The sequence below is a fragment of the Pleurodeles waltl genome, chromosome 2_2 (assembly GCF_031143425.1).
Source record: "Pleurodeles waltl isolate 20211129_DDA chromosome 2_2, aPleWal1.hap1.20221129, whole genome shotgun sequence".
In the NCBI taxonomy this organism is placed as follows: domain Eukaryota; kingdom Metazoa; phylum Chordata; class Amphibia; order Caudata; family Salamandridae; genus Pleurodeles; species Pleurodeles waltl.
The window spans coordinates 1102509777-1102529772 of record NC_090439.1 but is presented as its reverse complement, the minus strand read 5'-3'; the positions used below and the strand labels follow the sequence as shown (position 1 = coordinate 1102529772).

Here is a 19996-nt window from a genome sequence, read left to right as displayed (position 1 = left end):
ACTGGGACTGTGCGGTGGCCATCTTGGAACTCTCACCACTATGTCTGTGAGGGTCTCAAAGTAGTAATCTAAGGGTCAGCTACCAGAATCGCCATATTCTCTTCCAAAATGGATATTTACTACATTTTTAGTTCTTTTTGAAAGTTACAACATTTAGGTCAGTGTGTTCTTGACACTGAGCATCAGCATAAACTGTGGTAAATGACCAACAAGGGGATCATTTACATCAAATATTAAACAGTTATTTGTATATCATGTGTTTGTCTATATGAAAAGACATCTAGACTCAAACTTAAGAAGGGTAATTTAACAGACCAAAACAAGACAATAGGTGTACAAATATAGGCACTCTCAAAGTTTTATAATGAAATTTCAACAAAAAGGGGATGATTGAATCAATGTGGGGTATATAACCAGCATGAATCATACATTTAATCAAGTATCTAGGTGATGCACAGTCTATACATTTGAATAACCACTTGATAAATGTATGATCAATCCACTGTTTTCAGGGAGAAGTCCATTGTATGTAGCACTTTAGTTATGGGTTTGATACCTTGCTGATTATACAGAGCAAAGAAGTGGAACCACTGTTGACGGTTCAGTCTCTAGTGTAATAGATATGTGAGAGCATCTTCAGGACTGCATTGCATAGGGAATAGTAGAACCCCTACTTAAGTTCAGGCTTCAACCGGAGAACTGGATCAGACAACGCAACACTAATTTAGCAAGAAAGATTTGGCAGCGTAAATATTTTGCTACAAATCATGGAGTAAAATCATATGCTGTAGTTGATTTTCAAAAAAGATTCAACCATGGTATAGCAAAGTGACAGGACAGCCCACTTAGCTCACTTTGGAGAACTGCCCACCACTGAGGACCTGCTGCCGGAGAAAGGGGCCAGTGCCAAGATCAACGCTCTGTTTCCTCCCCATCCAAACTGAAGTGCCCTACTACCAGTTCATGCCAATGCAGGTGAAGAGCTTGAGAACTACTGTGGTGAATACCTCTCTTTCTCCAGGTTGTCTGAGGGGCTAGTTCTCACCTGTGATCTTGTTGTTACAAGCTGTTTGCCATGCCTGGTCCTTGCGGCTCTTCCTGCACCTGAGAATCTTCATTACTTCCCGAATGTGAATGTGACAACCTGCACCGGTGCTCGGAAACAGCAGACTGCATTGCCCTTCGTGGCATATGGCAGCCCCCCCCCCCACCTTCTGTAGCGCCTGTGGAGATTCCCAGAGGTACTAGCCTGTTATGCTGGTACCTGTCCAACCTACAAACATGGCTGTCCTAGCCTTGATCACCTTTCTAGCACTTCAACTGGAAGCTCACAACAACCATCAATGCCTCTAATCTGCATTGTGTGTCCAGATGTGTGCGCACACACACACACACAGCCTGAAAGTAAGAGAATTCAGCTATACTCGCAATCATACTGAGCTGCTCCCACCCTACTAGCAAAGGACGGCTTAGCTGTGCTACGTGCTGGGTGTATCTGTGCTCTTAAACCTGCATCACCACCCAATGGTAGATGTAACTGATCATTCTCACTAGCCACAGGCTTTCTACCAGAATACTGTGATTTTAAAATAGACCTGACACAATTTGTGAGCAAAATAGTTAAAAGCCACAATATTGTGAAGTATGCAGATAGTTACTATTCTTATCTCCACCTCGATGATGTGGATGTGTATCTCTTCAATGTAGCTTGATGTGCAGTTAAGAATGGTAAGTCTATATGTTCTTACCTTCACAATATAGTGGTAGTTTTCGTACGTTGATACTTTTAACAAAAATTTTGACATAGCACTGGTTCTAAGAGTTTCATTGAGCCGTGCAGCTGTACCCAGTACCTTGGGTTAGGAGATAGAAGGAAATGCTTACTTTGCACCAGTGGCTGCACGTGATGGAATCAACACTCACTGTGGGGCCCGGGACTTTCTTCGTAATCGAATTTCGACCCAGGACAAAGACAGACAGCAAAGGGAGAAAGAAGGAGGAATTAAAAGACAGGAAAACAGTGACAAAGGAATAAAGTAGGGATGAAAAAGAACATGTATGGGTGCAATAAGGATCCGCCAAGTGCAAGACGGTAGAAGAAAGAGGCATGAGGTGCAATTGTGTTCAGGCAGCTCTGGTGTTCAGTAATCACATCAGTTGAAAACTACGGCAGTGGACTCCAAGAAAACCTCCGGCCTCAGCACTTGTTAATTTTTTTTTTTTTTTTACAAAGTAAGCATTGGTAACAGACCATGGTTTCACGGTGACAAACCAGAACCTTTCAGTTTCCCAGGTCCTGGAGATTCACATTTTTCACATTCAATGAATCTCATCTGTGGTGATCACTCTACCACTCATCCAGTCGAGTTCCATGCCGCACGATGGCACAGGGGGCACAAGAGGGCTTCCTGCGCCTCTTAACTTCTACTTACCATGCTTTGCGCGTCTGTGTTTTGCAGGGTAATAACATCGAGGTCCACCCCTTCATCCCCAACGCTCTTCAGCAGCTGAACCACCTGCGCGTGCTTGGACCACTTGCAGTCCTCGCCATTGACTGAGACAATGTAATCTCCTTCTTTCAGACCAGCCTCCTGCCAAGCACAAACAGTTATCTCCTTAGCAACACAGCACAAAAATCAAGGAGTGTTTCAGGATGTTTGTGCTGAAAGTAAGTGACTAGTCAGCACTGTAAGTGAACAGAAGTTTTGAGTTGCAGACCTTCACTCAACATAACAATCCTACTTGTTCACACCTCTCCTTCATCCCCAAACTTTCCAGCAGCTCATATCAACCTGTCTACCTTTACATAACTTAATGACAACAGGTCCAATATTCTTCTAACCCACATCATCCATGTTCTTTCTGAAACAGATTCAACCTTTGACACGCCGCTCCTTATTTTCTCTTCTTCCAGTCTGTCTCAGTTAATCCACTCTTCTCTGACCTGAAGTGTGGGAAATGCTTCAGTCTACCCAATTCACAAGTATACGATATGCAGCTAGTGGTATGCAGCTTTCATGAATGGAGAAAGCTACAAGGAAGAATCTCCGGGCCTTGCTCCTATCTTTAGATGCTGAAAAGGAGTTTGACTGCATGAGCCAGGAGTTCCTGGATAGGAAGGGTTTGTGGGGGAGAATGATGCATTGCATCCTAGCAAGTGATAGATTGCCGAAGGTGGCAGTCGCAGTAAATGTACTACACCAGCCTAGCTTTCCATTGCATCAAAGCACTAAGCAGGGGTTCCTTCAGCTCCACACTCCACTCCCACCAAAATTGCCAGTGCATCTCCAATCTGAGGCATTATTTAAATGGGATCCTAAATAAATCAACAATTTGGGTTTAAACCTTGTTAACTATGAATGCTGGCAAGGATGCCAATTGTCCAGAACTCTGCAAACAAATATTTGAAGACATAAGGAGATGGAAATCTATCTATGTTTTTTGGCTAAGGGAACTCACCAGTGTCCGGATTTCCTAAAATATTATAAAGCAACTCATCTGTGTATTACCTTCGCCTGAGTGGTGAGAATCCAATAAAAGATGGATATTCATGGCCCTAGTAGTAACAGGCACTCTTAGAGAGTTGGTCTGGATCAAGAAATTCTAGCGCGCCCCCAAAAACTTTGTAAGCCATACGACAGGAATGTGCATGTAGGACCTAAAGGTACAAGGTTGCTGTGAGAAACTCACCTACTTTGTTCCCATTTCCTAATAATCCAATAACCTGAGTTCACTCCTGCATGGAGACAGGTCGAGTGCATGACTTATGGATCTTTTTCATCAGGGATATGTAAAGTCCTTTGAAGAGTCAAGGCAGAGTTTGAGATTAACTAAATGGATAGATTAATCTATTGACACTGGGTCCATTTTTGTCCACCCAATGCAAAAGCCTCCACTAGGACGTTAAAACCATTTGAAAAATGTATTAGGGCTAACGCTGGCTCGTGTGGTTTAATCGGACATTTATTTAATGTTACATAAAAGTCCCCATACACCCACATAGGGCTATCTAAGTAGGTGGAACAATGCGTAGGCCTACCTTAGAAGAAGCCAGGTTGACTCTGGAGTGATATCCCCATCATATCTATCTTAAATGGAGTAAATAATTACCATATAAAGCAATGTTTCAGTTCTATATGATGCCCAGATACCTACATCACACATTTCCTATTGTTTCACACATGTCCGAGTTGCCTGCAAGTGGGAGGAGGGATCTATGGTTCACATATATGATGGCAGGTATACCATTATCCAGATTTCCTGGAAAGATGTTCTGCCTCATGTTACAAAGGTTCTAGGTTTTCCACTTCTGGAAGACTCTAATGCTAGTATTAGGACTTGAAGATTCTCAGGTAGAACGTATGGGCACATAGGAACCGTCCTTGCTGGTTCAAATGTTAGGTGTTGCTAAAATGTTCACTGCATAGCGCTGGAAAACTAGGACCCTTCTAGCTTCATACACAGTGATGGCTGGAGGGGCAGCAAGCAGAGCGGTGGGAGGGATGGAGATAATATATATTTTTTTTTTAAACAAAACACTTACCTGAGCTGCCCTCCGCCGCCTCGGTGTTTCTCTGCTCCCCTCCCTACCCAATCCAGACACTTCTCTCATGCTGCTACCAGCATGAGAGAAGCGCCGGGATTGACCTGAGCTGGCTGAAATGCCTATGAGGGAGGGAGTGGGAGTCTGTGTTTGGTCTCCACCCGGGCGGAGAGTTCTAAGTGCGCACTACCACTCCTCCTCCATGGTGACATGGGGATTGCTGGTCCCGCCCCGCCCTCCGTAAGCGAAAAAATAAAATGATAATAAAGTTATTTTATTATCATTCTATTGTTCTGCCTTTTAGCAGTGGGGCAACACTCCTCCGCCACAGCGGAGGGGCCGCCCCTGGTTTCATAAACTGTGGAATTTGCTGGCAATGGAGGAAATTACACCTGGTCTAGGGCAGACGGAGTGCAAGCTCCACACCCAATGCTCCCCCCTGATTATCACCTACTGTCCACACTGGAAAAATGTGTGTTCTTGCTGCCTGGGCTCAGGGGTCCACAGTTCTTAGAGCAGATTTTAAAAAGGGGGTGGGGTGTCGACTACCTTCCTTAAGATTTTCTCTTCATCTCTGGAACGGTAATGTGATGATACCGATATTGTATGTTCATGCTGAGTTGCCTCTACCCGTCTTTCACATTTTATTATCTGTACAGTTTTTAGTCTGTTTCTTGGGGTGAGGGTATGTCGGGGGTAATCATGATGGGTCTTTCAATCAGAGTACTGCCCACAAAAATAATACATTCCTTTCGGATTCCCGGGGGCTATATATTACACAGTCTTCAACTGTGACTGCGATAATAAACATTATCAATGATCTCTCTGCACTCCGGCCACTTGACAGAGGAAGGAAAACAGTCTGAAGTCTTGACTCACATCCGCACAGCCACCAGGCACGACTCCAGCTATCAGAACTGGTGAATCTCCTCGCAGTGTGAAGCCAAAGCCGCTCTCCCCACGCACGAGGTGGGCTCTCCGGGCCGGCTTCCATCTGTTTTTGGCAGAGAACACTGACAAAGGCCCCTGAAAACAAAAAGAGGAGCTTATTCCCTGTATCTGTGATGAATTAACCACAATACATAAGGAAAAACAAAGATCTTGTGGGGAAAGGTGCCTCATGTCAGAGTGCACTTTAAGCACAAGCAATATAACGCCATTCTCTTTACAGGCTGTTCTTGGATTACAAGGGCTCAACCTGCTTGAAATCACAGCCTAAAAACCTAACTACAAGAGTAGATCACCTATTATATCATTACTGTGTCCTTCTACAATATTACTAGAAAAATGCCACTAAACCAGCAATGCACGACAAAGTAGCAGGCTACTACAGTGGCAGACATACCCGTTTAGTTAAAAATCATATATTAAATATTGACTCATGGGATATGACGTAAAGAGACCCCATGACATCATTATGCTGAATTTAGAATTCTAACTAGTCACTCTGACCTCAAGACAGGAATTTGGAACTACTTCAAGTACCCAAAAGTAATCAATAATTGTACGTTACTAAATCCATATAGGGCTCTATTATTACTAACATTTTCAATATCTATGCGTTAGAGAACGACAACAGGAAAGTATAATTCTACTTGTGAAATGCAGGTTAGACTGGAAATGAGCTTGATATGAGCTCATATACTCGCGGACATTTCCAAGATCAAGCCGGACATGGGCGCATCACTCCTAACAGCGAACCAAACTCTGCGAAAGAAAAATGTTACCCTGCAAGCATCTCTGTTCGTAGCGTCCAGTGCTGAAGATTGAGATACTCTGCATACTCCCGCCATCTAGTGTTAGCATCGGACATTACAACTTGGGATTCTTAGAAGAAGCTTCAATGTTGTGTTGCTCCTCATGTGTGAAAATGGAGTGTAGAGTACACTGTGCACTGAAAGTAAATAAGAAAACGTGCCAATACAGCTGGCATTTGGGGAGGGTGGGTGCACGTGCTGTAGACACGCTTTGCATTAATTGTAAAACCGCCTTCTCTAAGAGGCGGCTGGCGGGCGGATGATGCAGATATTTGAAACAGGAACCTCAAAACAGTCAGGCAATAGAGATAAAGTCGGCAGTATAGCGTGGTAGAAATATATGTTATGTTATAACTGCTTATATAGCGCTTAAAACTGCCCAAAGGCCTCGTAGCGCTTATGCTGCAACACGGACAATATCACCGTCTACATTCGTATAGCGATTAAGCTTTAAATAACCAGGTTTTCTTTTCATACAAGGCTTGGGTGGCGTGTACCAGTGGGTATGTAGCATGCAGGTCCATCACATAAGTACAATGAGGGTAATAGTACGTAATGGAGGTGCCGCTGTACATGTGCAGACAGCGGTCGGACGTCATAAACAAAAGGTTTGGCGGGTGAACTGGGAGAGAAGGTTGTGGTTGGGGGTGGTGGGGGTTGAGGGGGGGGTGGGGGGGAGGCGGCGAAATTCCTCTGGCAGATAGAAAAGAAAAGGGCAGCAGTGTGAGGGGTTTTCCAGTAAGGAAGGAGTAATGCAGTGTGGACTAAGTATGCGAAGACGGAGGGGACATCAGTGGATTCTGGCAGACATGGGGTAGGCACAGGGTCTCAACGGAGGGAGGTCACCATTCCCAGTGAGCTGCAAAAACTGTGTAAAGGGTAGCCAATTGTGGGGACAGGGGGTGTTTGCGAAGGCCCCAGATTTCTTCATAGCGGGGATGTCCTCCTCTGCTGTGCCCCACTTATGGACTGGTCCGTGCCAGCCTGTCTGGGGGGTAGATAGTGGGGGGGAGGGTAGGGTGTCGGGGATCTCCAGTGCAGGGTGAGGGTATATTTGGCAAGGAGAAGCGCTAGGGGGTGAAACAAGAGCGTATATTGTGTGGTTTGCGTTGTTTGAAAATGCAGAGGGAGCACACCTCCCATCTCTGGATATCGCTAAGCTCCGTGACCTGATGCAATATATTGTGTACCTCCTCCCGGAAATGGTGAGGGTGGGGCAAGACCAAATCATGTATTGTAAATCTGCGCTCATACTCTGCCATCTGGACAGCCTGCGTCCGCTTCAGGGAAGAATCCGTTTATTTGGGCCGGGGTGAGCTACGCGCGATGCAGCATGAAGAATTGCAAGTTTTTAAAGCAAGATTTACGGGACACCTGTAGCGCGAATTCCGAGGCAATCTCCCACTTCTTATCATGCAGTGTATGCCCAGATTCCTCCTCCCACCTGTGTCGGAGGGTGTCTGGGAAAGCACAGTTAATTTGCAAATGGCTTTATAGAGCCAGGTAATTAGATGGCAGCCAGGACCCATCATGTGTATAGTCTTCGGCTCAGGGGTGGTGCGGGCTCCGTCTCTATGGTGTTCCACGGGGTTCAGTATGTGCGCTTCAAAGGACGGGGTGCCTAATGCTCCCCGGTCCACTGGTGGTTATAATTTGCGAAGTGCTACTCGGTATCATCCGTTGCCCCAAATAAGGCCCCCTAACAATGAGTCAAGTTCTTTGACGAATGAAAGGGCGGTATTCTGGGGAGGTTGGTAAAGTGGTAAAGCAGGCGTGGTGGTATAATCATTCGACCCAGGACTGTTTTGCCTACTGGAGCAAGAGGCAACGAGCACCAGCAGTGCATTAGTGCCTTGATGTCCTGTAGTGGCACTCGGTGCCAAGGAGTACGGTAGAGATGGGTTCCCGAGTAGCCGCTTCCTGCCTGCGAAGAGGATAGTGCCTAAGGGCATGGTTTGTGGTGGTGGGTTAAGGTGAGTGGGTGTATTACTGATTTAGCCCAGCTGACCCAAAGTCCAGCGGCTGCTGTGAAATCGTCGAATGTAGCGTGAAGTGAGGTAAGGTCAGAAGTGACGTCTTTTAAATAGTTGCCATACAAGGATACCGCGAGTCCTGTCCCCCAGAGGTATCCCTCAATAGGTGCCCGTGCGTCTCAGGCGTTTGGCAAGGGTCTCAACTGCAAAGGCAAAAAGCAATGGCGAGACGGGACCGCCCTGCCTGGTTCCCCTGCTCACCTGGAACGATGCAGAGACGAGGCACTCAGGCGGACCCGGGGAGCCGGATCGGGGTCAAGGAGTCGAGGGTCTGCAAGAAGTTATAGGCCGTCTCCAAACTGGGTCAAGACCTAGAAGAGGCAGCTCCACGTCAGCGAATCAAACTCCTTCTCCAGGTCTAATATCAGACAAGCCGCCCGCAGGTAGCATCCCCTTCACCATGTGAAATAGAGGCAAATATTCTAAGATGTGCTTAGTCTGGGGATCAATCCATTCTGGTCTATATGGATACGATCCGGGAGTATATGGGCATAGGGATCTGCTAGTATTTTGCCCCGTATTCTATAATCTGCCCCCAGAACAGCAATAAGGCGATATGAATGGAGTGTCCTTCAGTGAGATCAGGTGGGGCCTGATAGAGTATAGAGTAAAAGGTATAGAAAAGTTACAGTATGTCCTCTTGGGAATAAATGGGAACGCCGGAGAGTGTAGTAAGTTTAGTAATGGTGGATGGGTGGGTTGGTGTCCTGTTGCGCGAACCAGTCTAAGAGTTGGCTGAATTTGTCCCCTTCCCAGTAGACTTTGGCTGCATGTGCTGTGAAATTAAAGCGACTGAGGCCTTCTAAGTGTTGTGTGTGAGATGTTTTTGTCTCGGCTAGCTGCAGGATCTTCCCTGGGTCCTCTTGTGCCTTACTTTGTTGTACAGCCACTTTAGTAATGTCTTGGCACGTTATTTTAGCAACTGGTCCTGCTGCTTGTGCCCTTTAGCCTAGCTACATTTTATTCTCCTTCATTTATTATTTTAGAATCTGCCACATTCGTTGTGCTGTTTTATTTTCTTTATTTAGTTAGCCTTTCACCTAGGAAAGCATTGCCTTTTTAGAGTGACAATCTTTCACCCTGTGCTTTCCTCAAGGCTGCAGCTGAACTAGGGTTGTCGTTACACTGCGTTCCTAACAGACAAGAAACACACGTATTTTGACATGGGGACATTTTCCTACCACACACACTGTTTTATTATAAGAACATTCACTTTTTCCATGCATGTTAGAGGGAGGTTCCAGCCACATGACCACAACCGCATGCTGATCGATTTCGCTACAGCTGCTTGCCGAGATTACCAGTTCCCTGACCTACTTGGGGATGGCATCTCTCTATACAACAGGCACACTCAGGTGTAGGGGATGATGTCTTCCCGGCGGGAATCCTGATGGGCGGATTAAGCCTTAGTATGCCGTGCTCCAATATAGTTTAGGTAGTGCTCAGTGACAGTACGGTGGGACTTTTTCTGCGTTTTACTTTTCCCGTCACAACCTTGCTTTTAGCATGTTTCATCATTCTCATTATTGCATTTCATGCCATTTTGTCTAAGATGCAGCTGATTCAATAAATCCTATTGAACTATTTTCTGCCTGTTTGTCTTTGCATGTGTGAGACTTTTTGTAACTGAGAGAAAAGGATGGGATCTGATTCACCCCGATTTCCCTGAGAAGTAATTCTTGTCATGCGCCCAGTCGCCACAATCATCCCTGCTCTTGGGCAGAGGTGAGGCGCTACTAGTTAGCCGGAAACCGGATTGGGCGGACACTTGTCACACGGTGTGGGATTGGACTCAGTTCCCCACAACTCAGGTGGTAGGTACTGCCGCCCAAATCCAGCAGCCTCATTAGGATAATGAGAGCCCATGCGACAACTTATTTGTGGAAGGCGATTTGTATTTCGCTGTCTAAAGTCCATCTGTTGTATGTAAAAGCCCTGCATTACTACTTTAAATCCATCCCATTCTACCATCTTCGAAGAGGCGGTGTTGCTGCTCTCCACAAAATAGTGACTGATAGGGCTCTCTGTTCCTCCCTTTAAACTGGATTGTCAAGGCAATCACGCTGAAGTCGCCAAGTGGGAACTGGTGGTCTGGGGGGTGCCCAGCAGAGGTCTATTTAGTGGGCATTGTGATCGGAAATCACACAGCCTAGATAGTTGGAGCGATGTACAAGGGGAGTTAATGAGGTTGAGCATAGGAAACTGTCAAGTTGCACGTGGAGCCCGTGGGGTATGGAGTAAAATTAATAGAGTTTGTGAGTGGGGTTATGTAGTCACCAGGCATCTACTAGAGACGACAGCTGTGTCCAATTGCCTAGGTGTGCTGTTTGTGCAAGAGGAGGGGAACTGGGAAGGGTGGGTGGGATCTATTGAGGTGGAATTCTAGAACAAAACTGTAGTCCCCACCAAGGATCCAGGGGAATGTAGTTTGATGAGCGAGAATAGAGAAGAAGGTGTCCTAAAAGATAATGGAGAATAAGGTGTCCTAAAAGTGAACTTGACCAGAGTTAGTGGCATAGATATTGCCAATGAGTAGGAGGCGGTCATCGAGGCGTCCCTCCTGGAGAACATAGCAGCCGTCAGGGTCTATGGTGGCATCTAGGACCTGGTAGGAGGCACTGGGTCTGACTAAGATCAGAGTGTCACAAGCATATGCTGAATATGTAGTTGCATAAATGTGTCCTCTCCAGTGCTTGCATAAACATTCTATCTCATCTTTTGTAATGTGGGTCTCTTGTAAGAGGACTGCATGTCCATGCTGTCTTTTGACGTAGGAGTATACCGCATATCTCTTATGGGGAGTGTACATGCCTTTGTAAATTCAGTGTAAGCAAGCGAGGCATGTCATGAGGTGAATACATAATGTGTCGACTATATAGGAATCATTGGGGTAGGGGTGGTGGGGGGGATTTGGGTGTTTCGCTTCGATCACCATTATCATGCTCTCTCCCAGTGTGTGCAAGTGGAGTTGATGATGAGAATTTGCTGTATTGCGGATAGATTATAGGGGCAGGACTAAGTAGGGAATCACATGAAACTGGGTAAGTAAAACAGGTGGGGCCTACTGCAACTACGATACACCAAAACAACGTCATGAATGCAAACTAGTAAAAATGTGTGTGTGTGTGTGTGAGAGAGTGTGGGCAACTATGGAGATATATTGCCAAGTCACGAGTGCCTAGAAATAAGAATTATGAAAGCCTGTGGGACCCGTTGTGACTAATGGTGGTGGTGGTGGAGGGGGTGGGGGGACAACGCCCCCATATTATTTAGTCTAAGTGTGTTATGCTAGGTGTACCGTAGTTCCTTGTACGGTCTGTCCAAGAGGGTCAAACTAGGTCACTGCAACGGGCGGGGCAGTATAGTGGCCGAAATATCCACATTGAAGGGTGTAGGAGACTTCGAACAGGGTGAGGGAAAGGCGTGAGGGGGAGATAATGTATCGTTAGTGTGAGTTTGGGGCTTCATGGAATAATAGCAAAACATTTCAATAAACAGTACAGCTCCTTCATATAAGAGTATCTGTGGATTGTCGTGGCGTCTTGGAGAGGGTTGGGGAGCTCTGCTAAGACTCATTTGAAAGGAGGGTACCATCATCGGTTGTGAGGAGATGGGGTCTTTTTCACTGTCAGTATTAACGCTGTTAGGTGCAATGTCAGCTGCTGCTTGCAAGGCTCGTCATCTGTTTTCAATAATCTGTTCAAGATTAGGGGGTGTCGATGTGGACGACATTTGGGTACTCTGGGTGTGAGATTGGTTGTGTTTCTTCCGCTTTGATTTACGTAAGGATTAGGGAGGTCTACTGTGGTCTACCATTGTGGGACCGTAATGTTGGTCTGCCCAGTACCAGGCATCCTTTGGGTCAGTGAAAAAAAGTGCAATGATGATCTTCAAGTGAGCTGGAAAAAGGAGTGAATATTGAGCTCCCTACTGGAGCAGACAGTGTTTGATCCCTTGGAAGGATGACCTTTGTTGTTGAACTGCCCTAGTATTATCAGGAAAAAGCGTGATCACTTTATCCTCCACTCTGAGTGGTCCTGCATGACGTGCCGCTATGAGGATGGCGTCTCGGTCTTCGAAATGTAAGAGTTTTGCAAGCATAGGTCTAGGAGACCCTGGGAGGGGGGAAGCAGGTGGGCACCGGTGTGCTCTCTCCAGTGTGAAAAACAGAATGAGTTTTGAGGCTGGGATTAAGGATATGAACCAAGTCTCTAGATACTGGATGGGGTCGCAGCCTTTAGCCCCTTCTGGTAGGCCCAATATACACATGTTGCTTCTACAGGACCTGCCCTCAATGTCGTCAGCCCTGTCTTCTAGCTGGCGAACCCGGTCTTGCGGTTCAAGGACGGTCGATTGATTGTCAATCATAATAAGGTGCATGGTGGATAGCGGTTTCTCCCCGTCGTCACCTTGTTGGTAAATTTGTGATCGTCATTGCAAAGGAAGCTGAGATCAGTGGCTAACGCGTGTCTCCATCAAAACTCGTGAGTGCTCTAGAAAAAGTCCAGTTTGTCTGCTGTGGGTTCTGGTTGGGAGGGGCCTCCTAGGAGGGTATTAGGAGCAGCACTCATTGGAGGTTCCGGCGTCTGGGTTTGGCTCGTGGCCCATCGGAGTCTGCCCAAGATGTGTGACCTCAAGGATGCTTGTTTTAGGGCATGTAGGCAGACGTGGGGACAGAGGTGCGTCTTTGGTGTCTTGAGTCCAAACTGTGTGTTCGGGTTTCTGGGCACGACCTTCATGGGAAGATCATAAGCCACAGCCAGGGCGGCTCCTGTTGCAAAGGTATGTCTCTCCTATCCACACCAAGTTGAGCAATTTTGAGCACAGCGGCAAAGGGATCCCCTCTCAAGCAGGGGAGAGTTACAGACGGTAGAACTGGGAACCCTCAGTACGTATGAATGGCGCCCTGTGAGGTAGTTGCCCAGTTTCTGTGTTGCATGGGCAACAGGGGGATCAGGAGTCACCAGAATAGTCAAAAGAACCACAGTTGCAGTGGGGCCATGGCTGTGGGACCTGGGCCACACTAGGGGGCAGGTGGAGGGGCGGGCATGTGTGTCAGGAGTGGGTTTTTGCCTGTGACTCCTCCAGAGGCAGCCCCACTGTGTAGCATGTAGAAAAGGGATACTGGTAGTAGTAGGTGACGTCGTGGGCTAGAGGGTGTCCTGTAGAGCATGAGGCTCGGAAGGGTTTGCTACAGTTGCTCATGGAGTTTGAAGAACAGGACTTTCGGTCAGAGTCCCATTAGAGGCCCCCTCGGTCTCCCTGGCGCCGTAGTTCCAGGTGTACCTCTCGGCCCTGCCGCGTACCTCACCTGTGAAGCCAATGCGGAGGGGCCCGTTTGCAGTCCATAGGTATGGTTGGAAAAGGGGGCTGTTGCCAGTGTGAGAGAGAGAGAGATGCGGTAGGTAGTGCGCTGAGGCAGTGGGACTATGCAGACCCAGTATTGGTGGTGGGGGCACCCCAGTCTTGCAAGCTTCCCAAATTGAACGCCGAGGACCGGGGGCTCACTCAGGAAGAAGTAAACTAGTAGAAGGAGTGAGGTCGTCAGCAAGGGTTGAGGAGAGGCAGACCCAGCATGAGTTAGTCTCCAGTGGGCCCTCTCAGGGCGGCAGCCACTGTCCTTATACAGATTGTGGTTTCCTCCTCTTGTGCGTTCCAATAGGAGATGCCGATGCGAGGTTTGGTAGGCCCCAGTGCGGCAGGAGAGGCCCCGTAGTGGGAGGAGGGCGGGGCTAGCACTCGAAGGCATTGCTGGTATGGCTCACCTGAGGTCCACAGTTCGCTCATGCATCTCTGGGAGTCCTGTGCTGTAGTCTGCGCTCCCGGGGTGCGGCTCCGTGAGGGGGCTGGGGTGAGGGACTGCCATAGAGGGCCACAGTAGTCTTGTTGTACAGGAGCGGGGCATCACATCTCCATGAACCTAGCTGGCAGCAACCCAGCCCATGCGGGCCAGCCACAAGTAGGCCCGGCTGTCCACATTGTCTTCTGTGCCGTCCATGGGAGCCGCAAGGAGGGCCGTAATCAACGGCAGAGGTCTCAGGCAGACACGGGCATCCCCGATGGCTGTCAAGCAGCGTCCCAGGGAGGATGGATGGTGATGTGTGGGCTGGCAAATGGAGCTTAAGGGACTCATGTCTGCCATCTTGGGTAGCTCGGCCACGCCGTGAGTGGGTGTTGACCAGGTAGCTGCTTTGTAATTATCAGCTAATTGGATGCTACTTAAGAAAGCCATAAGGACTCTTCTTATGTGTAGAGTGTGCCCTGGGGATGAAGGGAGTACATATTTAGCCTTGGAATAGCACATTTTATGTATTTTACAATCCATCCTCTGATGCAGGTCTTAGAAATAGGTGACCCTTGTAGAGTTTAGCAAAAGCAACAAAAAGCTGGTTAGTCTTGCTGAAAGACTTAGGGCCTGAGAGTTTGGCGAACGGGTTACTCTATCACAACGGTGACTGATATCCCATCTGCTGAAATATGAATCCCATTAAGGTATAATGAGATTAATATTGTGGTGGACAGGATATCTGTCACTGCTGTAACGAAGTAACCCGTCCACCAAACTCTAAATCAGGCCCTTAGTACTGTCAATATAAATCATGAGTGCATGTTTAACATCTGAGGTGTGTAATGCTCTTTCTGCTATGGAATCAGGTTGTGGAAAGAATACAAGCAGCTCAATAGTTTGGTTAATATGAAAGTGACCAACTACTATAGGTAAGATCTTCAGATTGATTCTAAGGACTAAGGGCCAGATGTAGCAAAGGTTTTTACCCATTCTGTGTCTATGGGAAAAAGTGTTCGTACATATGGCCCTAACTGTCCTGGTGTACCAGGGTGAAAGGGCCTTGAATAGTAAGAGCTTGTAACTCACAAATGCGCCTGAGCGAAATTATAACTACAAGAAAGATTATCTTCTAGGAAAAGGAGGATTCACAAGGCAGCCTCATGAGCCTTCTGAGAACCACATTAAGGGCCTGATTCTAACTTTGGAGGACGGTGTTAAACCGTCCCAAAAGTGGCGGATATACCACCTACCGTATTACGAGTCCATTATATCCTATGGAACTCGTAATACGGTAGGTGGTATATCCGCCACTTTTGGGACGGTTTAACACCGTCCTCCAAAGTTAGAATCAGGCCCTAAGTCTCCAAACTGGTGCCCGTATGTGTTCCTAGGGGTATCAGTCTTTCGAGTCCCTCTATGAACAACACAAGAATCCTAAAGAGGTAAGTGAGTTCCCTCTTCTGCATGAATATGGCTACTGTGCCTAAATCGAGTAGTACAGACGCTTACGGAGACTTGCCTTCTGAAGGAATAAAAGGTAGCAAATGATATCCTGAACTTTGACCGTGAAGGTGTCTAATTGCTTGGAGATGTAGGAAAAGACAAATCATCTTTCCTACTTGGCTGCATTGCATTCACATGTAGTGGCCTACACCGCTCACACACTGCTATGCAGAATTGTGGTGCTGCGTAGGGCAGGCCTGAGGGGAAAGGAGAAGATCTTGTCTGTTTCGACCGGAAGAGACATGTCTTGATGTTCCTTTGGAAGTCCATGAGGGAGAGGGCGGTACTGAGATGTTGCAGGACATCGTTCCAGGTCTTGGCTGCGAGGTATGAGGAGTGTTCTCCTCTTCTGGTCTTCTTGATGTGAAGGAGGTATGTTCTTGCCTGGGACGCAGATCGAAGGTGTTTGGTGGGTTGATAGATGTTAAGGTGGTGGTTGCAGTACACTGGACCGGTGTTGTGGAGAGCTCTATAGGCGTGGGTAAGTAGCCTGAACTTGCATCTTTCCTGGACTGGGTCCCAGTGGAGATTGTTGAGGTGTGGAGAGAGGTGGTTATTTCGCGGGATGTTCAGGAAGAGTCTGGCAGCGGAATTCTGGGTAGTTTGAAGTCCGCAAAGAAGATGGGCAGGGATTCTGAAGTAGAGGGCATTTCCGTAGTCCGGTTTACTTGTTATAAGAGCCTGGGTGACTGTTGTCTTGGTATTAATTGGGATCCACTTGAAAATCTTGGGTGGCATTCACAGGATGCAGAAGTAGAAGCATAATGAGGCAACAGCATTGATCTGCAAGATCAAATTATACTACTCTGGGAGGTTTAGGTAGCTGAATTCTAAGACATCAGGTGCCAGATCGCTAGACTGGGTTACTTGAGGCCTAGGTGCTTGATTTGGCCACCTTGCTGCATGGCCAGAAGGTACGAGTAGGACCTGATGGGAATCTCTGGGAACACTGAGTACCAGGGCTGACTGGCCCAAGGTTCGGTAAACAGGATGAGTGTCAAGGAGACCTGTGGCTTCCTCACCACTTGTGGAATGAGGCAAATGTCCCTGAGCAATTCATTCATGGTGCATTGCTCATGGTGTGCAGGTGTGGATACCTGGCAGGCAGAGCTTGGGCAATTATGTTTTCTGGGGAGGAAAAACATAATTGGTTGGGGCTCTACCGAGCCTAAAATTCCCATGGATGACTTGCGGATGTTGTTCGCACTAACTGACTTGTTGATACATCCTGCTTAATGGATCCACAAAGTCGTTCTTGACCCCCGAAAGGTGTCCCACCAGGAGATGAATTTCGTGGTGGATTGCATAGTGCCAGATCTCTTGTTCTAGTGAGTGCCCTCCCACTGTTTCTGTAAGTAGTATACCTCTGTCAGTACAAACAAGAACCACCTTGCTGCAGACAAGGAAGTAGAAGGCTTTTAGGTCTAGATGCGCTCTAGGCCCCATGAGGTCTGAGGGGAGAAAGGTGCTATGGACAGTCATCTACCCAGTGACCGATGCACAGCCTGCAATGGTCACCTGTAAAAGAGCGTTAAAAAAAATCCTGCCTAGCACCTGGCTGTTGATGTTTCACTATTGCAGAGAGCATAGAATGCTGGCCCTAAATCTTCCCACTGACCTTCGGCTTGTGACCACTGTCTTAAGAGGCACTGTCACAGTGAGCACATGTGCAATATGGTGTATGTCACCATAGCTCTGCAAGATGCCATCATAATCAAAAGCTTCATTACAGTCCTTTAGTTAATGGATTTGTGGACTACAAAGATAGTAGCTGTTGAAATGCCCTCACCCTCTGCTCTTTAGGGTATGCTTTCCCTGTGGCAGTGTTTATGATTGAACCAGGAAGGGCTGGATCTGTTGGGGCTGGAGGTGGGACGTGAACCCTAAGATCTGGAGTAGGGTTAGAGCTGTCAGTGTGTGTTAGATATTGCGGTCTGCTGCTGCTCTTGGTCAGCCAATGGTTGGAATACGGGAAGATGTCCACTCTGCATAGATGAGCAGCCACCACTGACAGACACTTGGTAAAAACCCTTGGAGCTGTAGCGATCCCAAAGGGTAGTACTGTGAATTGGTAGTATTGTCCTTACCACAAACTGAAGATACTAGTGATGAGTGGGGGTATTAGGAATGTGGAATAGGTTTCCTTGAGATTTAGCACTGTCATGAAGTCTCCCTGATGGAACAGTCGGATGACATTCTGCAGGGTTGTCATGTGAAAGTGTCCTTACATGATGTACTAATTGACTACAGGTCTAAAATGGGTCAAAGTGAGCATCTTTCTTGGAATGAGAAAGTACCGGGAACAGATGCCTCTGCCCCGTAGGTGTTGTTGGGGGGATGTGGGGGGGGGGGGGGGGCGGGGAGGATCCACTGGCTGTATTGCACACTTTTGAAGGAGTGCTTGAACCCCCTCTTCCAGAAGTGTGAAGTGGCCTTGGGTGAGGCTTTGACGGCGGGTTGGTATGTTCTGTAGGATGGTGTGGAAGTAGCCCTTCTGAATTACTGCTAATAACAACTGATCTGAGGTGGTTTCCGCCCAGTGAGAGTGGAAATCCCTTAGGTTCCTTCTGACAGTGTCATGCGATCGGGGAAGAGTGCGCGAGCCAGTGCTTGAAAGTGAAGGCTCCTCTGCCATATCTGCCACTACCCCTGCCCTTGCTGACATTACCCCTGTAACCTCCTCAAGAGTATCCTCTTGCCTGTCCGAGGTTCATAAAAGGCCTGTTGTTGCTGCTGGTAGAATTTTGCCTTGCTGGAGAGTGCAGTCTTGGTCCTGTCCCTTGAATGTTATCTTCAAAAGAAGACCCTGGGGTGTTGCAGACTGCAGGACGCACACTGACTTTCCAAGCTATATGTCCTTCTTGGTTTTCTCTACTTGGAACCAAAAACGTATAAACTATTACTCGGTGTATTATGTGCCCTGGTGAATTGTAGGTTTCAGTGAGGTGTAGAGCGTCATTTTAAAACCAAAACTCCTACAAGGATTATAACTTTGAACGTTGCATCCCAACACCAGATGGCAGGACTGTGCACAGCATGTGGTTTACATGTTTATGACTCGATGTTACTTATTTTTCATCCAATTTGAACATCACTATTCAGGAGCCTGGGAGCGGCATAGTACTACTGGACTGTAGTCTACAGTGTAACAGGCCACAGTGCCATTCCCAAACCTTCTGTACTCTTTGCATGCACTTTATACTTACCAGTCTGTGGAAAATGTCTGTCACTTTCACTTTAGAAACATTGGGAGTTTGTATTTCAGGCTTCTGGTGAGTTTTGGCTACAAATGAAAAAAAAAAAAAAACACAAGAAAAAAAATATTTAGTTTTATTGCACATATTCCTCGATCCTGACCTCTGCTGGGCTGTAGGCAGATCGATAAAGCATCTGCTGTTAAGGAAGCTCAGAAAAAGCTATCCAAAACTCAATGAAGGGACTGACTGAAAATTAAAGCCATAATATGGCTTTCATGCACCTGAGCAGCCGGACCAGTTCACAGACTTACCTAAAATGAAAATCGAAATGGGGGCATCAAGACTGAGGCCAAAGGGGCAAGATAAACCTAATAAATAGCATTTCAAAGATCCTCCTGCTAGAGCAGTAAAATGACATGTTACATGTTATAGCAAATGGGCTCCCCATGTAGTGGGCAGAATGTTTGAGGCCGCTTTTCAGCAGAGTGGCTAGAAACACCCTCCACTTGCCGTGGCTTCCTGAGCAGTGACCAGCTTATTAGTGGGAGAGGTGGTGGCATGTGCAGGTCAGTCAGTGCTGCCATCTTCCTCCTGATGCTAATTCTGCCTGCAGTAAAGAAAACATGTCCGATATTCGTGTTAGCAGCCATTTTCACCTCCGTGTCCCTCATCCATTTCCAGAAAGTTGTGCTGGTATAATCCATTCAAATTAATATTATCTTTGGGTGTTGTGGGGAGCCTTTTTCTGCAGGAGTAATTTTGCAGAAGGATAGTTTACACTGGGTATTCTCAATAGCACAGGAAAAATTCTAATTATTGTTGATATGCTGTCAGTGGCCATATCTGTAAATAAGCAATATCTTCAATATTACCTGAAGTTATTATATCAAGGCCTGAGACTATCACCATGGGACTCGAGTCCGAAACCTCATTTGTTTCATCAATAAACCGCAAAGGTAAGTGGTGTGCCCTCTTGCATGGTCCCCTTGAAAACAAAGTATTAATCTACCAAGAAGGTTTACAACCAGAAAATGATCCAATGAGTGGCATTTTTTTTTAAAGGACAAGCCCAAATCACCAATCCAACAATGGGGCAAGAATACAATTCACAATAAGGCTGCAGAATACAAACTATTTAAGATTTTTTTTTTATATAAACCGAGATGAAAGACACA

At 46.9% G+C, this 19996-nt stretch overlaps 1 protein-coding gene across 3 annotated transcripts in view; it reads right to left on the bottom strand.

Moving 5' to 3' along the window:
- The window catches only part of RHPN1 (rhophilin Rho GTPase binding protein 1), a 208822-nt gene that overhangs the window by 6205 nt on the left and 182621 nt on the right, over positions 1-19996 (bottom strand). For 2 of the 3 annotated variants that reach the window (XM_069220879.1, XM_069220877.1), the window contains 3 exons: positions 18831-18907; positions 5423-5569; positions 2433-2591 (listed from right to left, as the gene is read on the bottom strand). In XM_069220879.1, the coding sequence (XP_069076980.1) occupies positions 2433-2591; positions 5423-5569; positions 18831-18907 (383 nt within the window). The remainder of the gene's footprint in view (positions 1-2432; positions 2592-5422; positions 5570-18830; positions 18908-19996) is intronic. The other variant, XM_069220878.1, reaches the window with a different exon arrangement.